This window comes from Cervus canadensis, chromosome 6 (assembly GCF_019320065.1).
Source record: "Cervus canadensis isolate Bull #8, Minnesota chromosome 6, ASM1932006v1, whole genome shotgun sequence".
Lineage (NCBI taxonomy): Eukaryota > Metazoa > Chordata > Mammalia > Artiodactyla > Cervidae > Cervus > Cervus canadensis.
This window is the reverse complement of record NC_057391.1, coordinates 62,954,699-62,981,674: the sequence shown is the minus strand read 5'-3', so window position 1 is coordinate 62,981,674 and position 26,976 is coordinate 62,954,699. Positions and strand designations below refer to the sequence as shown.

The window sequence follows — 26,976 nt, the reverse complement described above, 5'->3', positions numbered from 1 at the left end:
ACATTTAAAAAAATTAGAAATATATTTCTATTTAATCCCAGATTTTTAAAAAGCAACATCATTTTGAAATCTTTTCACATGAGGGTCATGTTTTAAGAAGTATATTTTTACTATTGTTTTTAGTGATAAGACTGAAGCAACAAAAGAAATCTTGGCACAAAAATGTAAAACTTTCTCTGCCAAAGCAGTACCTCAAGATTCAAGTAAATCACAGTGTCCTTTGGGTTCTCTAACAGTTTGGAGTAAAGGTATTGAATTTTAATTAATTTTTTACTTGCTTTTCTGAATTGTGATTTATCAGGTTTATTAGCCCTTTTCAACATATAACCCAGGAATGTGATCTCAGGGTCAGGAAAGATGGGCAGACATGGGGGAAAATATCTGGAGAGAGAGAGAGAGTTGGAATGAGGAGTACAGACTGAGAAAATAAATGTGAGTTTGAAGAGATGAATATTGGGAGGCACTTTAGAGATATGTGGTGAATGGAATCTTTAAGTAAGAGATAAAATTTGAAAATTCACATTGAAAAAATTGTAAGATTTAAACAGATTTGTCTTATGGGGAACATCATTTTGTGAGTGGCTGCTTTGAAATTTATATGTAATATTTTCTTTAATCTATAGAACATGTCTCAAATAAAAATGAAACTACTAATGAAAATTCAAATAGCCTTTCAGTAAAAGAAGAAGTCCCATCACTTGAAGTAAATGAAGATCAGTTATCTCAGCCACAACATGATGTGCCATATTTCAGGTTTGTCCATTTGTTCCAAGTATAAGAATTTCGTATTCACGTGTAGACAATTAAAACCAAGATTAAACTATTTTTAGCCTGAATGTAATAGATGAATTGGGGGAAACTGAATTCCGGTGATTTTCATTTATCTTTTAAATTTTAATAATTTTTTTTTCACTAACTAGTTCCCAGTTCAAAAGGTAGTAAAAGATACAAGTGAGAAGTCTTTTTCCCAAATCTGTCTCACAGGGGATAGTTCGAACCTTCCACAGAGGCAAGTGTTGTTCATTTCTTGTGAATACTTCCAGAGTTAGATAATGCATATGTAGAATAACAAACATTTTTTCTTTTTTGTAATATAAACAATAGCATGCTGTTTTGTTTCATGTATTGTTAACTGTAACAGACATTCCATTTCAGTACTTAAAGAGCTTTCTCATGTTACTTAGAGTGTGTGTTTTCCTTTTTTTTTTTTTTGAGTGTGTGTTTTCTAAAGGTCACATAGTATCCAATAATGTGGATATACCATAATTTATTAAATAAGTCCCTGTTGCTGATTATTTACATTGGGTTCAATCTAGTACTATTATAATCAAGGCTGCAAAGAACAACCTTGTATATATTTCAGTTCTCTCATGTGCAAATATACGAGGACCTCAGTTTGCATTCCCTCCAGCATGGTATGAGAGTTCCTACTTTCTCATACCTCCCCACCCCCCAAAGAACCAAATTACAGTTTATTTTTTAAAAAAAAATGGATAGGAGGCTCAGTGTCCCATCAACTCATGAGAGAGGATTATGTTTCTCTAACTCTGAATTGAAAATTAAGTTCCTGTTTGGGGAACTTAAACATGTCACCTAAATGCCTTGGAAACATATCAGAGGCGTGCATTTTGAGAAAGGCCTTTATATTCCACATTATACAGAAAATTATTCTACAATTTTTCGATGAATATAGCAAGAAAATTCCCATACCATTTCCAATACAATATTAACAATTTTTGAACTTTACCAATCAAATAAATAAAAATATTATCTTACTCTAGTTTTATTTATTTTTTATTTATTTTCCTTTTTTTGGCATGAGATCTTAGTTCCCTGACCAGGGATCAAACCGTCAGTCTTAAGCACTGAGACCCCAGGCAACTCCCTTTCCTGTTGTTTTAATAGTCATTCTTTCTCTCATGAATGAGTATCTTTTTATATGTTTGGGAACCACTTCAGTTGTTTTTAGAGTATAATGTTTTGGTATTGTAAGGTCTTTTAGAGGTTAACTAGTCTATTGTGTTGTTCAGCTGAAACATTGAGATGATAAGCAATTTACCCAACTAAATAATGTCAGATCTAAGTCAGGTCTCCTCTCTCATTAATTAAGCTGTTCTCTGTTGCCATTTATTTAAACAGCTAAGTTTGTCTTCTAAGAAAAACTCTCCTCAGTTTTCCTGCTCAGATGTTTTTGTAAAGAAGCATACTAAGTTTACCTTAAGCCAGGGTTTCTTAACGTTGGCGCTATTGACATTTTAGGCTGCCTAATTCCTGTTGTGGGGTCTTCTGCATTATAGGTTGTTTTGTAGCATCCCTGGCCAGCAGCACTCCTCTAGTTCATGATTATCAAAAAGGATTCTAGAGAGTGCCAAATGCTGCCTGGTAGGAAAAATTGACCCCACTTGAGAATGCCACTGTCTTTGGATAAGCAAAGCCAAGTAGAATCTGTAAGGCCTTATCACTGTAATTTGAGACTTAACAGCTTTTAGCTTCATCTTATTCACTCTTGGCAATTGGGTTGGTCATAGTTCCATGGAAAATAACTAAGAGCAGAACTAAGGAATGTCTAATTCTTTCTTCTCAGCATTTGAAAATAAGAACAGAAATAACTGGAAATATTAGCTTGAAAAATGGGCTCTTAGCATTAACCATCCACTTAAGTTTTAGGTGTAGAAGGATGGACATAGAATATCAATGTGTATTCATGGATTTTAATATATTGCAGTTCATAAAACAGCTAAGCATCAGCTCTGGGAAATCAATGTTGTGTAAGTGTCATAATGCTAATGTATGTCATCATTGTAGAAATATTCTCCGGTCAGAAACTGAAAAGTTAACTTCACACTGCCTTGAGTGGGACAGAAAACTTGACTTGGACATTCCAGATGATGGTGAGGGAACACTTATATTTTTTTAATGTCTTAGCTTTGTTTATTTTAATATGGTTGCATTTACCTGAAATATAAAAATCTAGTGTTGTCCAACTTTATAGTTTCATTGTTATTCAAAATAGCAAGAATTTTTCATATGACATGTATGTTCACTAATATCTCTGTGCTAAAATGGTACCTAATGTAAAAGATGTAAGTAGATTATTGACTATCATTCCTAAGAGTTAGACATTTGCCAATTTTATTATTAAATGTTTTTTACTGTGATTCCATGAATGGCAACTATGTCTGATATTGCTTAATTATACAAAAATTTTTTTTGAATGAAGATTACTCAAATCAATATGGATCAAATTTTCTGAAAAATTCCATAATCTTGCCTATTCAGGAAAGCTGTTTGGAAAAAAAAGTCATTTGTGTGCTGCCAGCTCAAAGTCCTTAGATATTGATGTTGTTTAAGATATTGATGTAAGTTGTTTAAGGTTAAATTCTTATAAAATACAAGGAGAGGTAGAACGCTTTGCTGTGTGGCTGTTGAGTATGAGAATGTATATTGCTAATTTTTAGCAGGAATTGAAACAGATAGTAAATGCTGTGTATTTGTATGACAAAGCTTTGTAGTAGATACTTTTTGTTTTGCTATAAAGTAAGAATTTTATTTTTTAACTGTAGGATATTTGGAATGAGGTCACCTTCTCAGCTGGTTGGATTGCAATAAAGATCTTGTTTTGTCCTTTAACTTTTAAAAACCTTGTATTTCCTCTAGCTAAAGATCTTATTCGCACAGCAGTTGGTCAAACAAGACTCCTTATGAAAGAAAGGTTTAAACAATTTGAAGGACTTGTGGACAATTGTGAATATAAACGCGGTGAAAAGGAGACTACTTGTACAGATCTGGATGGATTTTGGGATATGGTTAATTTTCAGGTGTGTGGTCAAATATTTTGAATATATTAACTTTGAGTCTTTCTTTTTTTTTTATGAGTTAACAGTAATATGTGCTCAGTTGCTAAGTCATGTCTGACTCTTTGCAACCCCATGAACTGTAGCCTGCCAGGCTCCTCTGTCCATGGTATTTCCCAGGCAAGAATACTGGAGTGGGTTGCCATTTCCTCCTCTGGAGGATCTTGTTGACCCAAGAATCAAACCCGAGTCTCCTACAGCTCCTGCATTGCAGGCAGATTTTTTTACCACTGAGCCACTGGAGAAGCCCCTAACAGTAATATAAAAGGGTTAGTAGTAGCTTCTAGGACTAACCTGGTGGCTCAGTGGTTAAGTATCCACCTGCCAATGTAGGAGACACGGATTCAATCCCTGAGCTGGGAGATCCCACATGCCTTGGAGCAACTAAGCCCATGTGCCACAACTATTGAGCCTGTGCTCTAGGGCCTGGGAGCCCCAACTACTGAGCCCACGTGCCCCAACTTCTGAAGCTGTTCTGCCTTAGAGCCCATGAACCTCAACAAGAGAAGCCACTGCAATGAGAAGCCTGCACACCACAACTAGAGAGTAGTCTCTGCTTGCCACAACTAGAGAAAAACCTGTGTGGCAACGAGGATCCAGCACAGCCAAAAATAAATAAAGTTAAGAAAAAAGAAAAGTAGCTTCTTATGTACCTGTAATATTATTGGGTTGGTGCAAACGTAATTGTGGTTTTTCCATTGTTGAAATTTGCTGTTTGATATCGGAATATATTCTTAATAAATATGATTAAGTTATACATCATTTTTTTTTAATATACATCATTTTTAATGCAGATTTCTCACTGTATGTTTTTTCCTGACTTATTACTTGCTGTTTATTTTATATTTATTTTTGACTATGGAGATGATGTTTGACAAAAAGTGAATTTGAGTGATTTATTTTTTATTCAAATTCAAAATGGGTCATAAAGCAGTGGAGACAACTTGCAACATCAACAATGCGTTTGGCCCCAGGAACTCCTAATGAATGTACAGTGCAGTGGTGGTTCAAGAAGTTTTGCAAAGGAGACAGAGCCTTGAAGATGAGGAGCACAGTGGCCAGCCATTGGAAGTTGACAAGAACCAAATGAGAGCAATCATCAAAGCTGATTCTCTTACAACTACAGGAGAAGTTGCTAAAGAACTCAATGATGACCGTTCTCTGGTTGTTTGGCATTTGAAGCATATTGGAAAGGTGAAAAAGCTCAGTAAGTGGGTACCTCAATAGCTGACCACAAATAAAAAATATCATCGTTTTGAAGTGTTGTGTTCTCTTAGAATTCTATGCAATGATGAACCATTTCTCAACCAGACTGTGACATGCAACCAAAAGTGGATTTTATACAACTGGTGATGACCAGCTCAGTGGTTGGACCAAGAAGTTCCAAAGCACTTCCCAAAGCCAAACTCGCACATGGTCACTGTTTGGTGGTCTGCTGCTGGTCTGATCCACTACAGCTTTCTGAATCCTGGTGAAACCATTACATCTGAGAAGTATGCTCAGCAAATTGATGAGATGCACCAAAAACTGCAATGCCTGCAGCTGTCATTGGTTAACAGAAAGGGCCCAGTTCTTCTCCACAATGCCCGACCATACATTGCACAACCAGTGCTTCAAAAGTTGAACGAATTGGACTATGGAGTTTTGCCTCATCCACCACATTTGCCTGACTTTGTAGTCATCTACGGATGTGAGAGTTGAACCATAAAGAAGGCTGAATGTTGAAGAATTTCAAATTGTGGTACTAGAGAAGACTTTTGAGAGTCCCTTGGACAGCAAGAAGATCAAACCAGTCAATTCTAAAGGAAATCAACACTGAATATTCATTGGAAGGACTGATGCTGAAGCTGAAACTCCAATACTTTGGCCACCTTATTAGAAAGGTGGCCAAAGAGCTGACTTATTAGAAAAGACCCTGATGCTGGGAAAGATTGAAGGCAGGAGGAGAAGGGGAGAATAGAGGATGGAGATGGTTGGATGGCATCACCGACTCAACATGAGTTTGAGCAAGCTCAGAGAGATGGTGAAAGACAGAGAAGCCTGGTGTTCTGCAGTCCATGGGGTTGCAGAGAGTGGGACGTGACCTAGCAACTAAACAACAACAACCATATTCACCCAACCTCTTGCCAACCAACTACTACTTCTTCAAGCATCTCAACACTTTCACAATCAGCAGGATACAAAAAATGCGTTCCAAGTGTTCATCAAATTCCAAAGCACATATTTTTATGCTACAGGAATAAGCAAACTTATTGGCAAAAATGTGTTGATTGTAATGATTCCTATTTTGATTAATAAAGATGTGTTTGAGCTAGTTATAATGATTTAAAATTCACAGTCTGAAGCCACACTTTTGCACCAACCTAATAAATGAGATGTTAGTACCTTTATAAACTGTAAAGTGCTGTCAAAATGTGATGACCAATTTCTTCTCCCTCATATAATCAGTGTTTTCTATTTGGGTTGGAAATTGAGTTATATTCAACTGTTGAATAATCTATAATGATTCTACATGTGAGAGAATGAAATCTAGTCTTTAGCAGTTGAGTTCATCTAGCAGTTACTGAGTTCCTTTGTGTGCTAGACATTGTACTAGGAGTTGATAAAATAAGGCACATTTTCTGCCCCAGAGGAATTCCAATCTAATGTAAAAAGTGCTATGAGAGTGGGAATCACTAGGAAGATTAGTAAAGGCATGGGAGGAGATGACAGTTTCCAGCTTCTTGGGCATGTTTTAGAAATAAGTATATAAAACACCATTTCAAGAACCTACAGCCAATAACTATTAAACATTTCAAGAAAGCCTCAAACCTGAAAGAAAGAAGCCAAGAAAAACATAAGAAAGGTATTTGGATGGAGGAAGTGGACCAATCTAGGAAGTATAGTATCCAAATAATAGGGATTCCAGAAAAAGAGTACAGAAAAAATGGGAAATCAATAAAGTGGAACTGGAAGACATGAATTCCAGATTGAAGGCGCCTACTGAGTGCCCGACACTGTGAATCAGAATAGACCCACACCAGTGTACTTCATTAAGTGTAACTGTATAACTCTTGTGATGAAGAGAAAACTCTAGAAGCTTCCAGAGAGAAAACAAGTTTCATATAAAGGGTCAAAGATCAGAATAGCTTTGGATTTCTCAACTGCAACATATAAAACTGGGAAAACAATGCCCTCAAAATTCTAAGGGAGATAATTTTCCAACCTGGAGTTCTGTAGCCAACCAATCAAGTGGATGGGCATTCTCCAAGCACAACAGTCTCAGATACTACCTCCGAAGCACTCTTTTTCAGGAAGCTAAATAAGAATGTGGTCATGTATGGATGTGAGAGTTAGACTATAAAGAAAGCTGAGCGCCGAAAAATTGATGCCTTGAACTGTGGTATTGGAGAAGACTCTTGAGAGTCCCTTGGACTGCAAGGAGATCCAACCAGTCCATCCTAAAGGAGATCAGTCCTGGGTGTTCATTGGAAGGACTGATGCTGAAGCTGAAACTCCAATACTTTGGCCACCTCATGCGAAGAGTTGACTCATTGGAAAAGACCCTGATTCTGGGAAAGATTGAGGGCAGGAGGAGAAGGGGACGACAGAGGATGAGATGGTTGGATGGCATCACCGACTCGATGGGCATGGGTTTGAGTAAACTCCAGGAGCTGGTGATGGACAGGGAGGCCTGGCGTGCTGTGATTCATGGGGTCGCAAAGAGTTGGACACGACTGAGTGACTGAACTGAACTGAAATGAGCAAGTATCTCACAAAAATGAGGGAGTGAACCAAGAATGGGGGAGAAGATGAGTTTGATCCCCAGAAAGAGACCAAGAGAATTGAGGCCGGGGGAAGCCAACAATGTGTGCAGCAAGCTTAGGAAGTAGCAGTTCCAAGCAGAGCAGGGGGTCTCAGGCTCTGCCATACCTGATTCTGGAAAGTGAAACTGAGTAAAATACCTGATTTGTTTTTTAAATTGCATTAAGAGGAGATTTATACTTACTGTGCAGAGTTTAGAATGAATCAATGATAAATATCATACATGAACAACTAAGCAAGTAAAAAGCAAAACAAGAGGACTTCCTGGTGGTCCGGTGGCTGGGACTCTGTGCTCCAATGCAGGGGGCCCAGGTTCGGTCCCCGATTGGGGAGCTGCATCTCTCATGCTGCAACTAGGTGTTTGCATGCCACAGCTAAAAATCTGCTTGCTGCAGCGAAGATCCTGTGTGCTGCAGCTGAGAGGCAGTGCAGCCAAATAAATAAATAATAAATATTAAAACACAAGTCTGGAGAAAAAATGAGTAAAGGAACATAATTGTTTCAATAACTATATGACTCAGATGTGAATAGTATTTTGTTCTTTTTTTTTCTAAGATTTTTTTTTTTTAATGTGGGCCGTTTTTAAAGTCTTTTTTGAATTTATTAAAGTATTGCTTCTGTTTTATGTTTTGGTTTTTTGGCTATGAGGTATGTGGAATCTAAGCTCCCAGACCAGGGATCAAACCCACACCCCCTGCATTGGAAGGCGAAGTCCTAACTGCTGGACCTCCAGGGGAGTCCTGTGAATAGTGTTTATGTAGTCATACTGTAAGCATTACTTTGTGACCAGTTTTTATATATTTGACAGTTTTCACATTGATGAGTTGGTTCACTAGTATACTTCAGTGATGATCAATTAATTTTGCATTTCCTAGTATTGTTATTAATTTATAGATTTAAAGATATTGGATGTGTTTTCATTGTTTATAGTTACCATCTTTACTGATGCTCATTTCTTAGCTTTGACCATTGGGAGCCTCTTCAACCAATTGGCTGTTGGGACTTTTTTTTTTTTTTGAGTTATATTGAAGTATAATCTACATATCATAAAATTAGCCCATTTCAAGTGTTCAGTTCAGTGATTTTCAATAAATTTACAGAGTTGTACAAATATTACCATGATCCAAATTTAGAACATTTTTATTATTTAAACATTTTTTATTTGGCCTTACCACTTAGCATGTGGGATCTTAGACCCCTATACAGGGATTGAACCCAGGTCCCAGCAGTGAAAGCACTGGGTCCTAACCATTGGACCACCAGGGAATTCCCAAGAATACTTTTATCACCAAAGAAAGGTTCTCTTTGCCTATCTGCAAATCAATCCACGTTCCCACTCCTAGTCCCCAAGCAACCACTAACCTTGCTGTCTTTGTAGATTTGCCTTTTGTGAATATTTCATATTAAGTAGACTAATACAGTACCTGATCTTTTGTATGTGACTTTTTTCACTTAGCATGATGTTTTTGAGGTTCATCCATGTTGTAGATTGTATCTGAACTTTAACCAACTGATGGATGTTTAGATTGTTTCCACTCTTTGGTGATTATGAAGTCATCTATGAATATTCATATATTGTGTGGATTTATGTTTTTATTTCTCTCGGGTAGATATGTGGAATATTGCTGGATCATATAGTAAATTTATGTTTAACTTTTAAAGAAACTGCCACACTATTTCCCAAAGTGATTACAGCATTTTTCTTACCAGCAGTTGGTGTGTTCCTTTTTTACCATATTCATACTTGTTATTGTCTGTCATTTTTAGAATAACCATCCTAGTGGGTGAGAAGTATCTCGTCATGTAATAGTTTTGATTTGTGTTTCCCTAACGATAATGATGTTAAGCATCTTTTCATGTGCTTATTAGCTGTTCATAATTTTGGGGGCAAAATATCTGGTGAAATATTTTGCCCATTTTTACATTGGTTTGCCTTTATTATGGAGTGGTAAGTGTTTTCAATATATCATGGGCACAAGTCCTTTATCATAAGTATTATTTGTAAATATTTTCTCTCAATTTGTGGCTTGTAATTTTCTAAAAAATTTCTTTTGAAGTGCAGATATTTTTAATTTTGATGAAGTTCAATTTATCAATTTTCTTTTATGTTGGGATCATATCTAAGAACTCTTTTTACTTAACCACAAATCACAAAGTTTTTCTCTTAGGTTTTTTTCTAAAAGTGTTATAGTTTTAGCTCTTACAGCTAGGTCTGTGAGCCATTTGGAATTTTTGGTGTGTGTATGGTGTAGGTAAAAGTCTAAATTCATCTTTTTTCCTGAGGATATAAAATTTTCCCAGTACTGTTTCTTGAAAAGACTGTCTTTTCCTCATTGAACTGCAGTGGCACCTTGTTGAAAATCAGTAATCATAAAGGTAACCCTGAGTCATTTTGACATTTAAATCTTTTTTTGAGAGAGAGAGGTTGAGAGTACTTATGAATATAAATACATAGTAAGGGTACTTGAAGCAAATTTACCAAACTGTTGACAGTGGGTACCTCTTTGAAAGAGATTGGAAATATCAAAAGGATGGGGATATTACTTTGAATTTTTTAAAAGTGAGATTGTATGAAGAGAATGAGAAAGCAAACCACAGACTAGAAGAAAAATAATTTGCAAATGATATATCTGATATTTGATACAAATATCAAAATATACAAAGAACCCTTAAAACCACCTTTAAAATGGTTTTAAAGTGGAGAAAAGACCTGAGCAGACACCTTGCCAAAGAAGTTATACAGATGGCAAGTAATCATTTGAAAAGATAAAGCTCAACGTCATAGATCACTAAGGAATTGCCAATTAAAACTACTATGAGGTGCCACTGCACGCCTATTAGAATGGCAAAAATCCAAACCACTGACAGCACCAAATGCTGGTGAGCATGGCAGGCATCAGGAACTCTAATTCATTGCTGGTGGGAATGCAAAATGGTACAGCTACTTTAGAAGACAGTTTGGCAGTTTCTCAAAGAACTAGATATGCTCTTATCATGTAATCCAGCAATCTCAGTTCTTGGTGTTTACCCAAATGATTGAAAACATATGTCTACACAAAAACGTGTACACAGATGTTTATAACGTCTTTATTCATAATTGCCAAAACTTGGAAGCAGCCAAGATGTCCTTCAGTAAAAGAATGGATAAATAAACTGTAAAAAAGAGAGAGATAGATTGTGTTCAGATTGTGTAATTTAGGAAATAAAAACATTTAGGATATCTCTCTTAGCATTTTAGTGATCAAAAAGTAATTTAGGAGAGTTATTCATATATGACATCCATTGTGTAGATTTTAGAGGTTTATAAGACAAAAAAGAATAATAAAAAATTTTACCATAAGAGTTTTTTACTTGAATACTGAATTGAGAATGACTTAGTCTAATTTTATGTTGCCATTCTCAATTTTTTTGAAGCTTTGATTTATTAGTTTGTAATTTTAATGTGGTTTTTCATTGATCTGATAAACTTGTGCTTAACAGATAGAAGACGTAAACCAAAAATTTAGCAATCTGACCAAACTTGAGGAATCTGAATGGCAAAACAATAACAATACAAGCAAAAAAGTTTTTCGGGTAAGTCTGTGGGTTTCTAATATAGACTCTTCTACTCTAAAGAATTTTTATTTTCTAGCTTCAAAAACATTTAGCTTCAGATTTTTTTTATCATTTTATAAAATAAGTTTCATATATTGCTTACAATGTCATGATTGTCTTTGAAGAAAGAATAAGGAAATGAACAACACAAAATTCATGATGATTATTTCTGGAGGGAGCAATGATAGGGGCTGTGATGGAATTGGGGCACCCCGAGAGCTTCTGAGGTGCTCAATAGTGGGTATGTGTGTGTGTGTTTTATTCTTTAAATTGTGTTTATACATAGTAGAAGTAAATTATTTATATAATGCTTATTTAGTATGTGCCAGATGTTGTTCCAGGTACTTAACATGTTTTAACTCATTTAATCCTCAACAGTCCTATTGAGGTGGTACTGTTATCTGGGATGTGAGGCCCAGAATAGATTAAGTTACTTGCCCAAGGTGGAGCTAGGTTTCAGGCCAGACTTGCTCATTCCAGAATCCCTGTTTTTATCCAGTACACTGGATTGTGTGTCTCTTTTGAGTGATATATTTCAAAATGAAAGAATATTAAATAGAAAAGAGGAGCAATGACTCTTTAGAATGTCTGTCTTTTTCCCTACATTTTATTTTGTAACATTTCCTATTACTTTTCTCTGTGAAATTCACTTTATCATGATAGATCCCAATGTTATATATTTGTAGATTTTTTCCCTAGTAACGTTTATTTATTTGGCTGTACTGGGTCTTCATTGCTGTGTGAACTTTTCTCTAGTTGTGGTGAGTGGGGCACTACTCTAGTTGCAGTGTGAAGGTTTCTCCTGTTGCGGAGCACAGGCTCTAGGGTATGTGGGTGGGCTTCAATAGTTACAGCACATGGTCTCAGTAGTGGTGGCTTCCAGGCTCTAGAGCACAGGCTCAGTAGTTGTGGCGCACAAGCATAGTTGCTCCATGGCATGTGGGATCTTCCCGGATCAGAGGTCGAACCTGTGTCTCCTCCGTTGGCAGGCGGATTCTTTACCACTGAGCCCCAGGGAAACCTGCTGCTGCTGCTAAGTCGCTTCAGTCGTGTCCGACTCTGTGAGACCCCGTAGACGGCAGCCCACCAGGCTCCCCCGTCCCTGGGATTCTCCAGGCAAGAATACTGGAGTGGGTTGCCATTGCCTTCTCCGAGGGAAGCCTTCTAGTAATGTTTTAAACTCATTGGTTCAGATGAGCACTTCTTAAACCTCCAGTTTTCCTTTTAGATTTTAGAAAAATGCCTGTGGTTATAAAATTAGACTTCTAGATTGGTACTTTATTATGCTGTGTAATCTAGATAAAAAACTGTTTTGACTCCTTAGGAATTTAAGATGTTAGAGTATTAAAGAAAGCTTTTAATAAAATTATTTTGCTAATTGTTATGACAAGGACTCTAAGGACACTGACAAAATTAAACAAATGAGTTTTAAATCTACTGAACAATGAAGGATGCTTGAATATTTTGAAGCCACTGTGGATATTTCTTATTGAGTACTTAGTCCTGGAAACATCAGTATCACCAGAGATGCAAAGCATGGCTGTAGCAATACGGCAATATAGCAGAGCCTTGTAATTCTGCATTTTATCACCAGGTGTCTCTCCCCTCCTGCTTTACTTTAAGCTACTGTTTAGCTATGGAACAAATAAGATTTATCTTTTACCTATACTTTGATACCGTTCCCTTCTGATTCCTATTTATTGACTTCTCATTCCATCACTTAGCCTTGCTTTCTACCTTTCCCTCTTTTTTCCATCTGTTTTTAGATATGTTTAGGTGTCTTATCTTTGTTTATGTTAGAAAAAACAAAAACAGCTAAACCTATGAGGTCCACATCTCCCTCTAGTTATCTGTACCTTCCCTTTCTCATTCCCATTTCTTTCTTCCCAGTCACAAAGTTCTCTGTACTCTGTCTTTACTATTTTCATTCCCATTTACCACTCCAGCACACTGCCATTCAGCTTCACCATCTCCAGGCCTCTAGAACAGTTATAACCAAGGTTATTGACCCACTAGTTCTGCAGTTATTAGACACTTAATTATAAAATCTAGTCCCTCTGCATTATTAAATACAGTCTACTTCCTCTTTCTTGAAATTATTTTCTACTGATCTTCCTCCTACCTCTATATCCATTCTTCAGTCATGTTTGCAAGTTTCTGTTCCCACTTGTCCCTTAAGTTTGTGAAACTCAAGTTTCTACTCCAGCTCTCTTCCCTCCTTCCACTTTCTTCATGTGCAGTTGTGCCTACCCTGCAGTGATTCCCAAATCTATATTTCAAACTACACTTACTGCTGACACAGTAATACTTAAAGTATTAAGATATATATAAGCTATACATCCCAAACTGAAATCATCTGCACACACATTGATGTTTCCCTGTTCCAGAGAATGGTGTTACCATCCCTCCAGGGTTCCAAGATGGAAACCTGGTTATCTTCTGTGATCCATTCTGTTTTTCACCATTTCACCCTTGCATGTCTAAAAGATTGCTAAGCCCTCTCAATTCTTCCTCTTAAACATCTCTTGAATCTGTTTACTTTTTTCCATTTTTTCCCCTCCTTAACCTTAACTACTAGCATCTTTTTCCAGTATCACTGCAGTAGTCTCCTTCCTAACTGGCTTGTAACCCTCCAGTCCGTTCTCCAGGCTGGACACAGAGTGAGTGACCTTTCTAAAAGGCAGGTTTGATAATGCTAACCTCCTGCTTAAAACTCATCGGCAATCTCTATTCTTTTGTCCTCTGTGTGAGTGGCCACATGTAAAGGATTCTGATTAGCTGTGCTCACTTCATGCCACCTCCTCTGTTGCTTTTTCACCTCTGATTTTGCAAACATGCCCTTCTCTCTGCCTAGCCCTCCCCTTACCCCATCTCATAGCTCACCTGTCTCTGATTTCAGCTCAGGTGTGACTTCCTGGAAGCCTTTCTTGGTGCCTCTGAAGGTTGATTAATTCATAAATTCAGCCCTCTGAATTTAGTTTTAACATGACATTTATTGTCAGTGTCTTTATCTAGCTCTTCCACTGTGAGGCTGAGAGCTCCTTCAGAGCAGAAACTTGGTCCCTTAACTTTTGATCCCAGCATGTTAGCACATACTAGGAGCTTGATAAGTACATATTGAACATGTTAAATATTTTACATATACTTTATTTGTTTTTCTTATAAAATAATAATGTAAGTGTGAAAGTATTAATCACTCAGTCATGTCCAACTTTTCGTGACCCCATGGACTAGCCTGCCAGGCTCCTCTGTCCATGGAATTCTCCAAGCAAGAATACTGGAGTGGTAGCCGTTCCTTTCTCCAGAAGATATTCCCAACCCAGGGGTCGAACCTGGATCTTCTGCCTTGGAGGCAGATTCTTTAGATGGTAATGAGTAGCTTTAATAAATGTTATAATTTCTCTTTACAGAAAAAAGTTGTCTCAGGTATAGCAAGTAAACCCAAACAGGATGACGGTGGAAGAATTGCTGCTAGAAATCGCCTCGCTGCCATAAAAAATGCAATGAGAGAGAGAATTAAGCAGGAGGAACAGGCTGAGGCAGCAGCCTCTGTAATGCCAAAGGAAGTGGATAAAATAGTGTTTGATGCTGGATTTTTCAGAATTGAAAGTCCCATTAAATCATTCTCAGGTTAGTTTTTTCTGCTGAGACTACTTAAGGGAAATACTTGGGTTGGATGGACGCTTGTGCAAGAGTTGAAAAACAGTTTTCATGTGAAGATTTATGTGTTTTCACTGTGATTTCTGAGAAATAGCTTATGGAAGGTAAGTTTGGTTTCATTTTCATTTGGAGTGAAAATTTTCCTCCAATGTTTTTGAAATGTAACGAAAGTACCAATTCCCTGATTTTAAAATACTGCCATGTAACCAGCTCTTAATACTTTAGGAAGTCATTATTTCTTACAATTTTCTAACTGGTTGTGTTTTTCAGTACCTGTTTTTCATAGGCTATCTTTATTAGATTGAGTTTATTTACTTAGATTGAAATTAAATGTAAGCCATAAATGAGAGGTCACAGTTGAAGTAATCTGTTCTTTAAATCTTGGTAGACACTTCTTTTAATGCTTTAAGTGCTAGATGTTTATTTCCAAGGAGAGACAGACCAAGTCCTCTTTAAATACTAACTAATTAGCAGGAGGGATTTTTTTTTCTATTATCTAACTGTGTCCACTAGGAAGATTTCTGACAATAAATTTGAGTTGCTATCCAATATTTACTTTAAAATGTAAATTTATCACCAAGTATTTTATAACCTCCCAATCAATTTAGGTATCACACGTAGAGTGTGGTTTTGATGTGTTTCCTTTACTCTAAGCAGCTGCGCTCCCTGGATGCCCAGGAATTGCCTCACTGCTAATGACATGACTCCTTGCTAGTTACTTTCCAAGGAGCCTAGTAGTTTCCAGGACCATGGGTTCACTGCTGTATGTTTTTTCATGTCCCATCTTGGCACTTATGACTAGAGAGATCAAGGTTTTTGACCAAAATTTGTCTTTTTGAAATTGAGTTTTAATTATAGAACACATAGGTTATATGAGGTTTGTTATAAAAAGAAGTCCCCCAAGAAGCCCCTATTTGTTATATCCTCAAGGCCACCACTTCCAGTGCTTAGAGGAATCTTTGGATATTATTTATGGCCTTTTATAAATAAAGTATAGATTTTTTTCTTGAATTATTTCTTTGATATACTTTCCTTGGTTCTCTCTGATCTTTCTTCCAGAAGCACATATCTCCTAGTAATAGACTATCATTCTTTCCTGTACTTTTCATTTTCTTCTACTTCCTGAGTTTCTTCAACTTTCCTGTTGACGATGTTTTTATTTCCTAAGAGCTCTTTCTCGTTCTTTGGATGTTCTGTTTTATAACATTCTGTGCTTGTTTCTTAAGTGTGCTGTCTTATCTTTCTGTAGACATTAATGATAACTTCTATGTATTCTTCTCCTAGAGAGTCAATATTTGTTCCAAAATACTCTTATCTGTTTGGTTTTGGTTTCTGTCTCTGGTATCAGAGGCTTCCCTTGGGTGTCTCATGGCTATGAGCAGGGCTCTGCACGGCAGCGCGTGGGTGGTAGGGTCTTTACTGTGGGATGATTTAGCTGCATTGTTGTGCTGTGCTTAAGTCTTTTCTCATGGGCTAGTCAGATTCTCCCAGAGAAGGCAATGGCACCCCACTCCAGTACTCTTGCCTGGAAAATCCCATGGACGGAGGAGCCTGGTAGGCTGCGGTCCATGGGGTCGCTAAGAGTTGGATACGACTGAGTGACTTCACTTTCACTTTTCACTTTCATGCGTTGGAGAAGGAAATGGCAACCCACTCCAGTTTTCTTGCCTGGAGAATCCCAGGAATGGGGGAGCCTGGTGGGCTGACATCTATGGGGTCACACAGAGTCGGACACGACTGAAGTGACAGCAGCAGTCAGTTTCTCCAGAGATCTTTCCAACCTGCTGCCTGGAGGGTGTAATTCTGGCTGCCAGTCTTTTCAGGAGCTACATGGAGGGAGGGAAACAGTGTATCAACAGTTTTAAAAATACTCATTTCATCCCCCCTTTTCCATATAGTACTCATCTTTCAATTGTAAATCCTAAACCAGAGACCCTCTATTTCAACTTTTTTGGGGAAATAAGCCTCTAGTTTTTTTTTATCTTCATGGTGGGAGGGGATTGTTCACAGCTGCCCAGCTGTGCATAATGAGGAAAGGAGTCTGGACTCTTAATTGTTTTTTAAACTGACTTTGAACCAATCTTCCTGTTTTTACCTCTGCTCCTAGCGATTCTTGACACCACCAATTCTTTTTGAGGGGTACTGTGGTATAAACTGGGCTGATTCACATCTTTCCTGACTGGTGGCTTAGGATTTATTTTCTCAGGTTTACTAGGTAATATACAACTCATCCATCTATATTGCACTTCCAGAATTTCCTAAGTTTTGTTGTCTCTTCTTTAGTTTCGTCTGTCCTTGAAAATTATATTTCAAATTTTAAAAGTCACTGACCTTAAAAAAAGAGGATGCTTTGTCCTTGTAGTGTTCTCCCTTTGAAGATTATCTCTTTACTGTTTATATTAGTGAAATGTTAAGAGGAAGCCTTTAGTATGTGTGTTCAGTATCATCTTTAACTGAAAGTCTCAGGCATTTGACTAATAAACATTATTTTCTAGGAGAAAGAGGCTAGTTGGTAGGGGAGTAGGAAGAATTGGCACTGTCTCTCTAACTATAGTGAAAAATGAATGAAAAAGCTTTTTGGTGTTGAGATGATTTCTTTCATCTTCTAGGACTTTCTTCTGAATGCCTTTCTCAAAGACTTAAAACACCTAAGTCAGTCAGCAAAACTGTGTCTGAGACCAGGGCTGAGATGGGACTTGTAAGACAAACTACATCACCAGAGAATCCTGATCCTCAGGGTGCCAAAAGTGAACCTGTTGATAAGACTTTGATTTCAAACATTCCTGGAAACAGGTATTTCTTTAATGTGTTATTACTAAGAGTTTAACAGAATGTAGACATTAAATACCATTTCCAGTTGTTAACCTGTTAAGTATGGAACACATGTATTTTTAAATTTCACAGTGACCTGGTAACATATAGGCAATATTTCTATTTTATAAATGAGGAAATTAAGGCTTCAGATTTCAGATTTGGAAATGGTCATATCTTTATGGATAAAATAAATTCTGCAGAACTGAAAAGACAAGAAACAATATAGTGTTCTTTGGTGCTAAACAGTATAGTGTTGTTTTGTGTGCAGTTTTGGTGCTTGACACATCTGAGCTCAAAATCAGTCATGTGACATACTATGAAACTTCAGGTCAAGTTTAACTCAACTTCAGTTTCATCGTGTATAAAATAGTGCTGTCACCTCCCTGCAGGGTCATTAGGAGGTAGGCACTTTTGTACCAGCCTTTATGGAAAGTACCTTGGGAATCCTGACTTGACAGATGGCAGAGCAGACCAGGGGGAGCTAATATGTACTGAACAATTATTATGTGGAGGAGGAAATGGCAACCCACTCCGGTATTTTTGCCTGGAAAATTCCACAGACAGGGGAGCCTGGTGGGCTACAGTCCATGGGGTTGCAGAGTCAGACACAACTGAACACACACACACCACGCCCCCACCCCCGTCTACTTTTATTCCTAATCAGACTCAGCCTCTGCAGGGACTTCTTTTGGAACCTCATCCTCAGGTTCCTCAGGTCTGCCTTGGAGGTGTTGCTGGTGCCCGCTTGGGAACCCGGATGCCGCTGCTTTGCAGCGCTCTCCTGGCAGGGCACAGGGAAGCAGCAGGTGGCCATGCACTCGGCTTGCTTCTGAACTGGCTCCCATATGATTACTACATCTTCTCCATGTCACCTTCAGGTGGAAGCCTCTTCAGCCCTTCCTCTAAGCTGAGGTTCACCTCTCTGAAAGAGGAGCTTGGGCATTGCTGAACTATGTTGATCTCTGCAAAAGCAAGATGTATTTCCTCCTGAGGTCTGTGGCAGTCAGCTCCCAAATGAAGCTTATTTAATAAAGGAATTAGTTCCAATTGAAAAAAAAATTATTATGGGCTGGACATGGTTCTAGGTTCCTATCATATATTATCTCATTCAGTCCTCAAAACAACCAGGTGAGGTACTAAATCCCCATTTTTGAAAAATGAGAAAATTTGGAAAGTAAGTTACCCAAATTCACCTTGAGAACACCCTATAACTTGAAATAGGGGAAACAAATGAAAGTTTCTCTTCCTAAGTATTTCATGGAACAAGTTATAAGATTTCTAGTTTTTAATGTAAGCCAAAGTATATTTAGCATTTGTGGTAGTTAAAATACTTTAGATGCTTTAAAAATCTGTGGGTTATAAGATACCAATTTATTGTCATTTCTTATCCTGCAGTTCATTATCTTGTACTAAGAAGATCCAAAATTGTATTTAAGTGATATTACAAGTGCTGTTTAGGACTTCTCTTTACTTTTTAATTTCTAAAAATAGTCTCAAAAGAGCCTTTTTACAAACAACTTTGTACAATCAAGGCAAAGTGAAGCTGAAAACCAGAAAAATAGAGTATACTTAAAAAAAAAATGACTCCAAGAGATTGAGACAGATGTTTCTAATAAAACGTGAGTTAAGAACTTCAGGATTTGAATGTATCATGCTGTAGCTAACAAGTAAATATAGCCAACTCCAGATTTACAACACTTGCATGTTGTTTCCATCCCCTAAAAGTAAGCTTTAACTTACCCTTCCCTAGTATGTGGCTCTGGATTTGGCTGAGATTCAAAAGATTTCCAATAGACTGACCAGCATGGTCAAAGACTTGTAAGTGTTCTGGGGAAAATGCATTTGATTTCTAAGGCCATCCTATAGTAGCTATCATCCAAAACTAATCTATTTGGATCAGGCCTGATCTTAGATGAGGGTCCATCTCTGACCCATAAAGGATAGTCTCAAAACAAATCAAGACAGCAATATGTTTAATTTTCTGAGTACAGTGGTTCTTTTTTCTTTTTCAGAAACAGCACAGGAGAAGATGCTAAGTGTCTTGGTTTACAAGATTTAATTGAAATAAACCATGTAAGTCCTGTTCTGATTCATTAGGTAGCCTAGGATGTTCTCTATTTGTATCAATATATATAGTAACTCCATAAAAAACCCCCAAAATTTCCATTGGAAATCTTAATTAGTCATATGAAATGATAGTTCTTATTTCAAAGACCTTTGGCTTGTTTGAGACCATAGTGCCAATTTGTATTTCAACTTACATCAAGATTATTTTTGTAAATAAAGTTTTATTGTACTACAGCCACTGTCATTCATTTATGTGTTTGGCTGCTTTCAAAACACAGTGATAGAGTGTTCAGTGTTTGTGGCAGAGACTGTTTGGCTTACAAAGCCTAAAATATTATAGTTGACTCTTGAACAACAGAGATCTTTCCAGGTGGTGTAGTGGTAAAGAATCTGGAGACTTGGGTTCTAGCCCTTGGTCGAGAAGATTCTTTGGAGCAGGAAATGGCAACCGAACTCCAGTATTCTTGCCTAGAGAATTCCATAGACAGAGGAGCCTGGCAGGCTGCAGTCCTTGGGGTCACAGAGAGTCGGACACAATTGAGCGCACGCACACTTGAATGACAGCAGGAGGGGTGTGCCATCCCTCTGCACAGTTGAAAATCCACATGAAACTTATGTTGGCCCACTCTTTATACTTGTTCTTCCATGTTAGTAGTTTCACGTCTGTGGATTCAACAACTGCAGATCCTATGGTATTTACCACTGAAAAGATTCTAAGTGGACCCTTGCAGTTCAAACCCTTATTGTTCAAGAGTCCATCATACACCTGGCCCTTTACATAGAATGTCTGTCAATCTCTGAACTGTGATATTGGTACTTGCTGAGAAACTTTACTTCAGTTATACTACTGCTGTAATATTATCTGATCTCATTGTTCAAGAAGCAAGATAGAAGGATGGATTTATAGTGTTCTTTAGCTTGTGCTCAGAATGTCATCCCTCTATTATTGTTTTAAATAGTGACAAGACTTTTTATGTTTATTTTAATTTTGGATAATTAAATATAAAAACCATTTTTACTTCCAGGGTATAAATAAGATAAACTTTGAGATTGGTTGTTTATCTAGTGAAAGAATGAATTTGGCTCTCCATGCTAGCAAAGTAGCAGATGATATTAATACCAACAAAAAGGAAGAAATTTCAGATGTGGAAGGAATGGAACTAAATTCAGTTACAACACAGGATGTTTTGATGATTAGCCCTGAAAAAAATATACAATCACAAAATAACATCTCATGGGAAGAAGAAACGAAAACTTCTCAGTCAGGTGAGGTCTTTTTAATGTATTTAAATAAGGTTTCGTTAAATAAATGAACTTGTCCTAAAGTATAGATTATTGTAAACACTTCTGGATATAGTTTCCAAGAATGAAGGTTGAGAAATTGGATACTTGCTATAAATATCTAATGAGAATTAGTTCGTGTCGTGGTATCCTATTCTCCACCCCAGACTCTTTTGATTAAAAATCAATAGGTTGATTTTGATTTTGATTAAAATCATCAACAGATACTAATCCATGTTGGATGGCAGGAGCACTTTTCATTAGACCTAACTATCTGGGGTCCTTTGTTGTTTGTGAAGGCTCAGAATTAGAAAAATTCCCTGAAACTTTTTTTAGTCCTCTTCTTTTCCATCAAAGAGCCTCAAACCTTTCTTTAAAAACATCCTCTTTTTCTGCCCTAATGCCTTTTCTAACCTACTTTGTTGTGATTGTTCTTCAATAGGAAATGGCTCTTGTATTTATGTTATAATGTAATGTGTGATGGTTTCACCTCCTGTTTTTACCTGTTACCCTATGGTGCTGTTCTGGTTGGGGCCTGAGGTGAAGTAAACTTTGTAACATTGGGCAGACACTTAATGCACTTCCACTATGTTCTTACAGCATCTTTTGGGTACCTTTGAATTACAAGCATGAGATTTATTTAGAGAAGACTTTTATTATACTAAAATTAAGGATGAGAATTTTACAAAGAAATTTAACTACATTTAAAAAGATATAGCATAAGATGGCCCACATTTTTCTTCGCCTTTGATATTTGGAAGTTTTCATATCTTTTAAGTCTTTGTCCGTTTCTAACAACCCTTAACTGCAAGAATATTCTTTAAAAAGTTAAAAATTATTCTTTTTTTTTTTTTCAGTATTATGTGATAATAAAAGTCTCACTACTGAATGCCATCTTCTTGATTCAGTAAGTTTTCAATTTATTTGAAAAGTTCTTTGTATTCTAGATTTGTTTTATAAAATGAGTGTTATTTTTCAATTTATATGCACAGTTTAAAATGTACATCTTGTCAGTGTTTACTCTGAAGTCCTTTTTTGTTCATTTTTTTCTCCAAATGGGAAAAATTTTTTTCATATACTTTATAGTATGCATTAGTATTAAACTGAAGATTTAATTCCCTATATGGTTTATGTATCAAATTTGTTGTGACAAGTTGGTTGAATACTTGAACATGTAGTATGCTCAGTATTTCTCAGTGATGCAAGAAAAAGATAAGGCAAGAGTTATACCCTTTTGAAGTATACGGTTGAGAAGAAAATGTCTATCCTACCTTCAGTCATCAATGCTTATTTTCACTGTAATTCTTTTAGATTGCTATTTTTATGTCCTGTTATTTTATTTGGAAGCCCCCCAACCTTTACTTTTTAGTGACCTCTTGCCTCTAAGTCTAGTTCAAACATTTGCCTGTCTGTGAAGCCTTCCTGTAAAAGCTCTCATCTCTTGCATGTTTCTCTATAGACACAGGCGTACAATATATGCAGTACACACATTTAATCTCTTTTTAAGAGTATAATATGAATAAACAATACTGTATTCCTAAAACATATGATGCTTTCAGGAATCTATTTCCCTTATTAACTATAAGTTTCTCTTTGGGCAGAGCTGTCTGATTCGTATTCATGGATGCTGGCACTGAATAGTAGGACATAAATGGAAGAGTGCTCTCTTGCCTACTGAGTGTTTGCAGCATTGGTTTTCAGCCCTACTCCTGGATATTTTTATTTCAGTGATCTGGTTTTGGACGTTCACCAGGCAATTCATGTAGCCAGTGTCAGCAACTCTGGTTTACAGCCTTACCTTGAAATTTTCCAGGAACAATTGTTAAAATGAGTCAGGGAATGGGCTTTTTTGCTAATCTTGAATCTCAGAATATAAAAAATTCATTAAGGCAAATGTAGGATAAAACAGCAACAGTTTTTGTTAATCTCACGAAGCCTGACAAAGGCTTGGCTTTCTAAAGCCACTAATTCCTTAAGGACCTCTGACTATGTTGACTCTTATTATGTTTTAAAGCTGCCTTCTCCATATTCAGCCTTCTGGGCTCGCTGTATCTCAGGAGCAGAATGATTACTGTGACGTGCACTGTTCATTCTTGGCCTTAGCCTTCTTTACTCAGAGGCTGACACTTAAAGGACAGGGATTTCAGCATGAGGCCAGTTTATAGAAACCTGATTTAATCTTGTTCCCAGTTCTGAATTCTGAATGATTGGTTCTGATAATATATGATATTATAAGTAAGTCTAGAAGTTAATCATAATATTCTGTTTTTGATATATTAGTAATAAAATTGCTTCACAGTTATACATTTTATTGTTGATAAATCTTAGTATCTTATAACTTAGTCTCCCTGTGAGTTATTTTCCATTCCCATAAATATTAAGATTTATATTCTAGGATTTTTTTAATAGGTATACCTTTAGACCCACATTATTACTAGCTCTGTGCATCATTTAAACCTGAAGTAGGGCTTGAGGGAGAACAAAGAGAAGGATCCTGGCAGGATCACACCAGTAAAAGACCTGTTAATTACAATCATGTGTACTAGGATGTGTGGAATCTGCATAAGTGGCCTCAGTTTTATTCATCCTGCATGTGTTACTGAAGTCTGTCACTTCTTAAGGCATGTATTCCTTTTTAAAAATTTTTATTTTTTTTTTTTAGTTTATTTTTAACTGCAGGATAATTGCTTTCCAATGTTGTGTTGGTTTCTGCCACACAAAAGCATGAATCAGCCATAAGTATACATATGTGCTTTCCCTCTTGAAGCTCCCCCTCACCTTCCACCCCACCCCACCCCTCTAGGTTGTCACAGAACACCAGGTTGAGCTCCCTGTGTTATGCAGCAACTTCCCACTAGCTAGCTGTTTTATATATGATAATCTATGTTTCAGTACTTCTCAATTCCTCCCACCCTCTCCTTCCCCCACTGCATCCAGAAGTCTGTTCTCTATGTCTGCATCTCTGTTCCTGCCTTGCAAATAGGTTCAGCAGTACCATTTTTCTAGGTTCCAAATATAAGGTATATATTCCTAATATACTTTTCAATTAAAAAAAAAAACTATATTTTGAAATTAGATCCATGGAGGGTAGCATAACATTATGTTACTAAGAATTTTATCATTGTGTACAAAAAATGTCATTTATATTATTAATTAATCCACTGAAAATTTGAAAGAAAAGATTGAACACTCACTTGGTAAAACTCTTGATAGTTACTTTAGTGGCTTCTCTAAATTTCTTCTCTAGCCAGGCCTAAACTGCAGTAATACATTCACTCAGATGGAGAGAAGACATCAAGAACAGACCAGACACATTTCCTTTGGTGGTAACCTGATTTCCTTTTCACCTCTGAGGCCTCTCAGTGGAGAACAACCAGAAGAATTTTGAATTTAAAAATAAATCCAGACATTTTTCTTCATGTTATCCATGCTATATTCTTAGAATACTGAAAAGTTGAAGAGTGTTTGTGTTCACTGCTGTTCAAGCCACTTGTAGACTGTTGGCCCTCCTTAGGTGGATGCAGAACCTGTGGATACTGAGGGCCTACTGTTAGAGATTTAAGCATCCTTGAATTTTGGTATCTGTGTGTGTGTGAGGGGAGGGGGTGATCCTGGGACCAATCCAGCCAGCCCCCCTCAGGATTCTGAGGAATGATTGTGTAATATTTTAATATTCAGTGTTCATCAAAGTGTGTTTTAGATATGATACTGTTTCTCAAGGGAAGTGGGGATATGTTGTATATTAACCAATGCAGAATAAAAATGTACTTGCCTTGCCTCTCTTGTTTAAAATGTATAAGCTTAAAAGTTAAGTATACCTACTCAGAGCTTACTAACATTCATTTTAATTGAAATATGTTAAACTTTAACAAATATTTGCATTCTTTTATACTTAGTTTGAACTCTTAAATTTGTTGATATTGAATAGGTTGCATATTGCATTTTCATATGTTGAGTTTCTTTAGATATCCATCAGTATATTTGAAATACTTTCTCCTTTATAAAACTCTTGACTATAGGATTGTAGAAGACAGGGCCATCAGTACAACAGAGCACTAAGATGACTCATAGTAGTGAAAGCTTGCCATCAGACCTGGGGCCAGTTATTTCTGTTTGCAAATGAGGTGAGTGTTGGAGGTATTCACCAAACAAGCAGCAACTTTAGGAATAATTCTTTAAGATGAGGGCCTTCCAAACAAGAAAGGAAAAGCACATCCACTTTTGTTGTCAGAGGAAGTTGTGTTGGGCTTGTAGAAAAGATAGTATTATCAAAGTTGGGAGTTTTCTAAGGGTCCAGGGCTGTGAACATGTAAAAGAGATGAGTACAGAGCAACCCAAGACTTAGAACATACATAAAGCAATATGTAACATAACAATAAGATAATACTTGCCCTCAAGGATAAAGTCAGTGTGTGCATGCTCAGTTGTGTCTAACTCTTTGTGACCCTGTGGACTGCCAGGCTCCTCTGCCCATAAGATTTTCCAGGCAAGAATACTGGAGTGGGTTGCCATTGATAAAGTAGATGAGAATAAAACAATGTCAGTCAGTAAACGTGATTTTTTTTTTTTTAGGTTTAATAAGATGTACTGTTGAATCACTTAGAAAACTTTTGGCTGTTAAGTAACAATGCAATGAACTCCAATTGGCTTAACAATAAGGAAGTTCATTATTATAATGTTGTCATGGTGATTTCAGGCACTTTATAGTCAATGGCTCAGTGATACATCAAGGTCCAACATCTGTTCATTCTGGCATCCTCGGTGTCAGCATCTCTAATGCTGGGTCCTTTGGGGTGATAAGATGGCTGCTAGTGGTAATCAGAGCTATGTCCTTCCTTTTAGTTTGGTTAGGCCAGCTAATGCCACATCTCCATCCACATCTCATTTGGGATTTACTTAATCAGGATCCCCTGCTTTACCTGGGATTATACCTGGGTAAAACCAGGACTATTAGGTAGCAGGGAATGAGTCAGGTAGGCAGCCATCAATTTGCCCTTGGGCTACTGGATTCTAGAATTGTGAGGTATTAAGAAAACCTTTAAAGATAAAATGAAAGAAAACTGGGTAGAACCAGAGCTTTTCCAAAAATGAAAAACGAAATGGGATGAAGTGAAAATATGAAGGCCTGTCCCCCTCTTAACAACTCTAAAGGATCATCCCAGCTCAGAATCCCTGTAGGGTAGACTGAGGCATGGATGCACCACTTCTCTCTGCCCAGTCGGGTACTTTCTTGTCTTCACAGCTGTTGAAAAAAAGGGCATATACTTCCTCATAAACCTCCTGCATTCTGATCTCTTTGCCTCCTGGGGAACACAACCTGTGCCAATAGATTATTTGAGAAGATGGTACTGGAGAAACAGTAACAGATCAAATAATATTTTGGTTTTTTATAAAATGAAGTGGTCTGAGCATATCCAAATTTTGAAATTATATTAATCTTTGACCTTCCTGGTAATGAAGAAGGGCAGAAAGGCATGGTTGATAATAAGAGTATTGACAATGGAATTTTCAAATAAAAACCTACTTTTTTCTTTCTACAAATCTGGAGATTTCATAAAACCAAAAGACCCCACAGGAAGATTGATGTTGGTATAAATTACTGATCTGATAGTGTGAAGTATAGTTTAGAAAGATAAAATAGTTAAAAGAAGTCCAAAAGGTCATATGTATGTAAACTTTGCTTTTCTTATTTCCTGAATATATTATGTTTCCTTAAGTAAGACAATAGAATGATTTTTTTTGTAGTATCCATTGGTTTTTACCAAACTCTAGAAGAGAGAGGTTAATTTTGTGGTAGTATTTACTCCTGATTTCTTTTTAAAAATATAGTTTCAAATATTGAAAACTGGGAGGCTCTAATGCAGTATTAACATTGCCACATATTTTTCCTTTAAGTCCATTG

The 26,976-nt window shown here is 36.9% G+C and overlaps 1 protein-coding gene across 3 annotated transcripts in view; it reads left to right on the top strand.

Annotated features, from left to right (window-relative positions):
• Positions 1–24,851, top strand: part of DLGAP5 (DLG associated protein 5) — a 45,318-nt gene extending 20,467 nt beyond the window's left edge. For 2 of the 3 annotated variants that reach the window (XM_043472151.1, XM_043472154.1), the window contains 11 exons: positions 124–248; positions 624–753; positions 2,806–2,891; positions 3,658–3,818; positions 11,139–11,231; positions 14,663–14,882; positions 17,522–17,705; positions 19,739–19,799; positions 20,819–21,059; positions 21,932–21,981; positions 24,322–24,851. In XM_043472151.1, coding sequence (XP_043328086.1) covers positions 124–248; positions 624–753; positions 2,806–2,891; positions 3,658–3,818; positions 11,139–11,231; positions 14,663–14,882; positions 17,522–17,705; positions 19,739–19,799; positions 20,819–21,059; positions 21,932–21,981; positions 24,322–24,462 — 1,492 coding nt within the window. In that variant the 3' untranslated portion in view covers positions 24,463–24,851. The remainder of the gene's footprint in view (positions 1–123; positions 249–623; positions 754–2,805; positions 2,892–3,657; positions 3,819–11,138; positions 11,232–14,662; positions 14,883–17,521; positions 17,706–19,738; positions 19,800–20,818; positions 21,060–21,931; positions 21,982–24,321) is intronic. The other variant, XM_043472152.1, reaches the window with a different exon arrangement.
• The last annotated feature ends 2,125 nt before the right edge of the window (positions 24,852–26,976 follow it).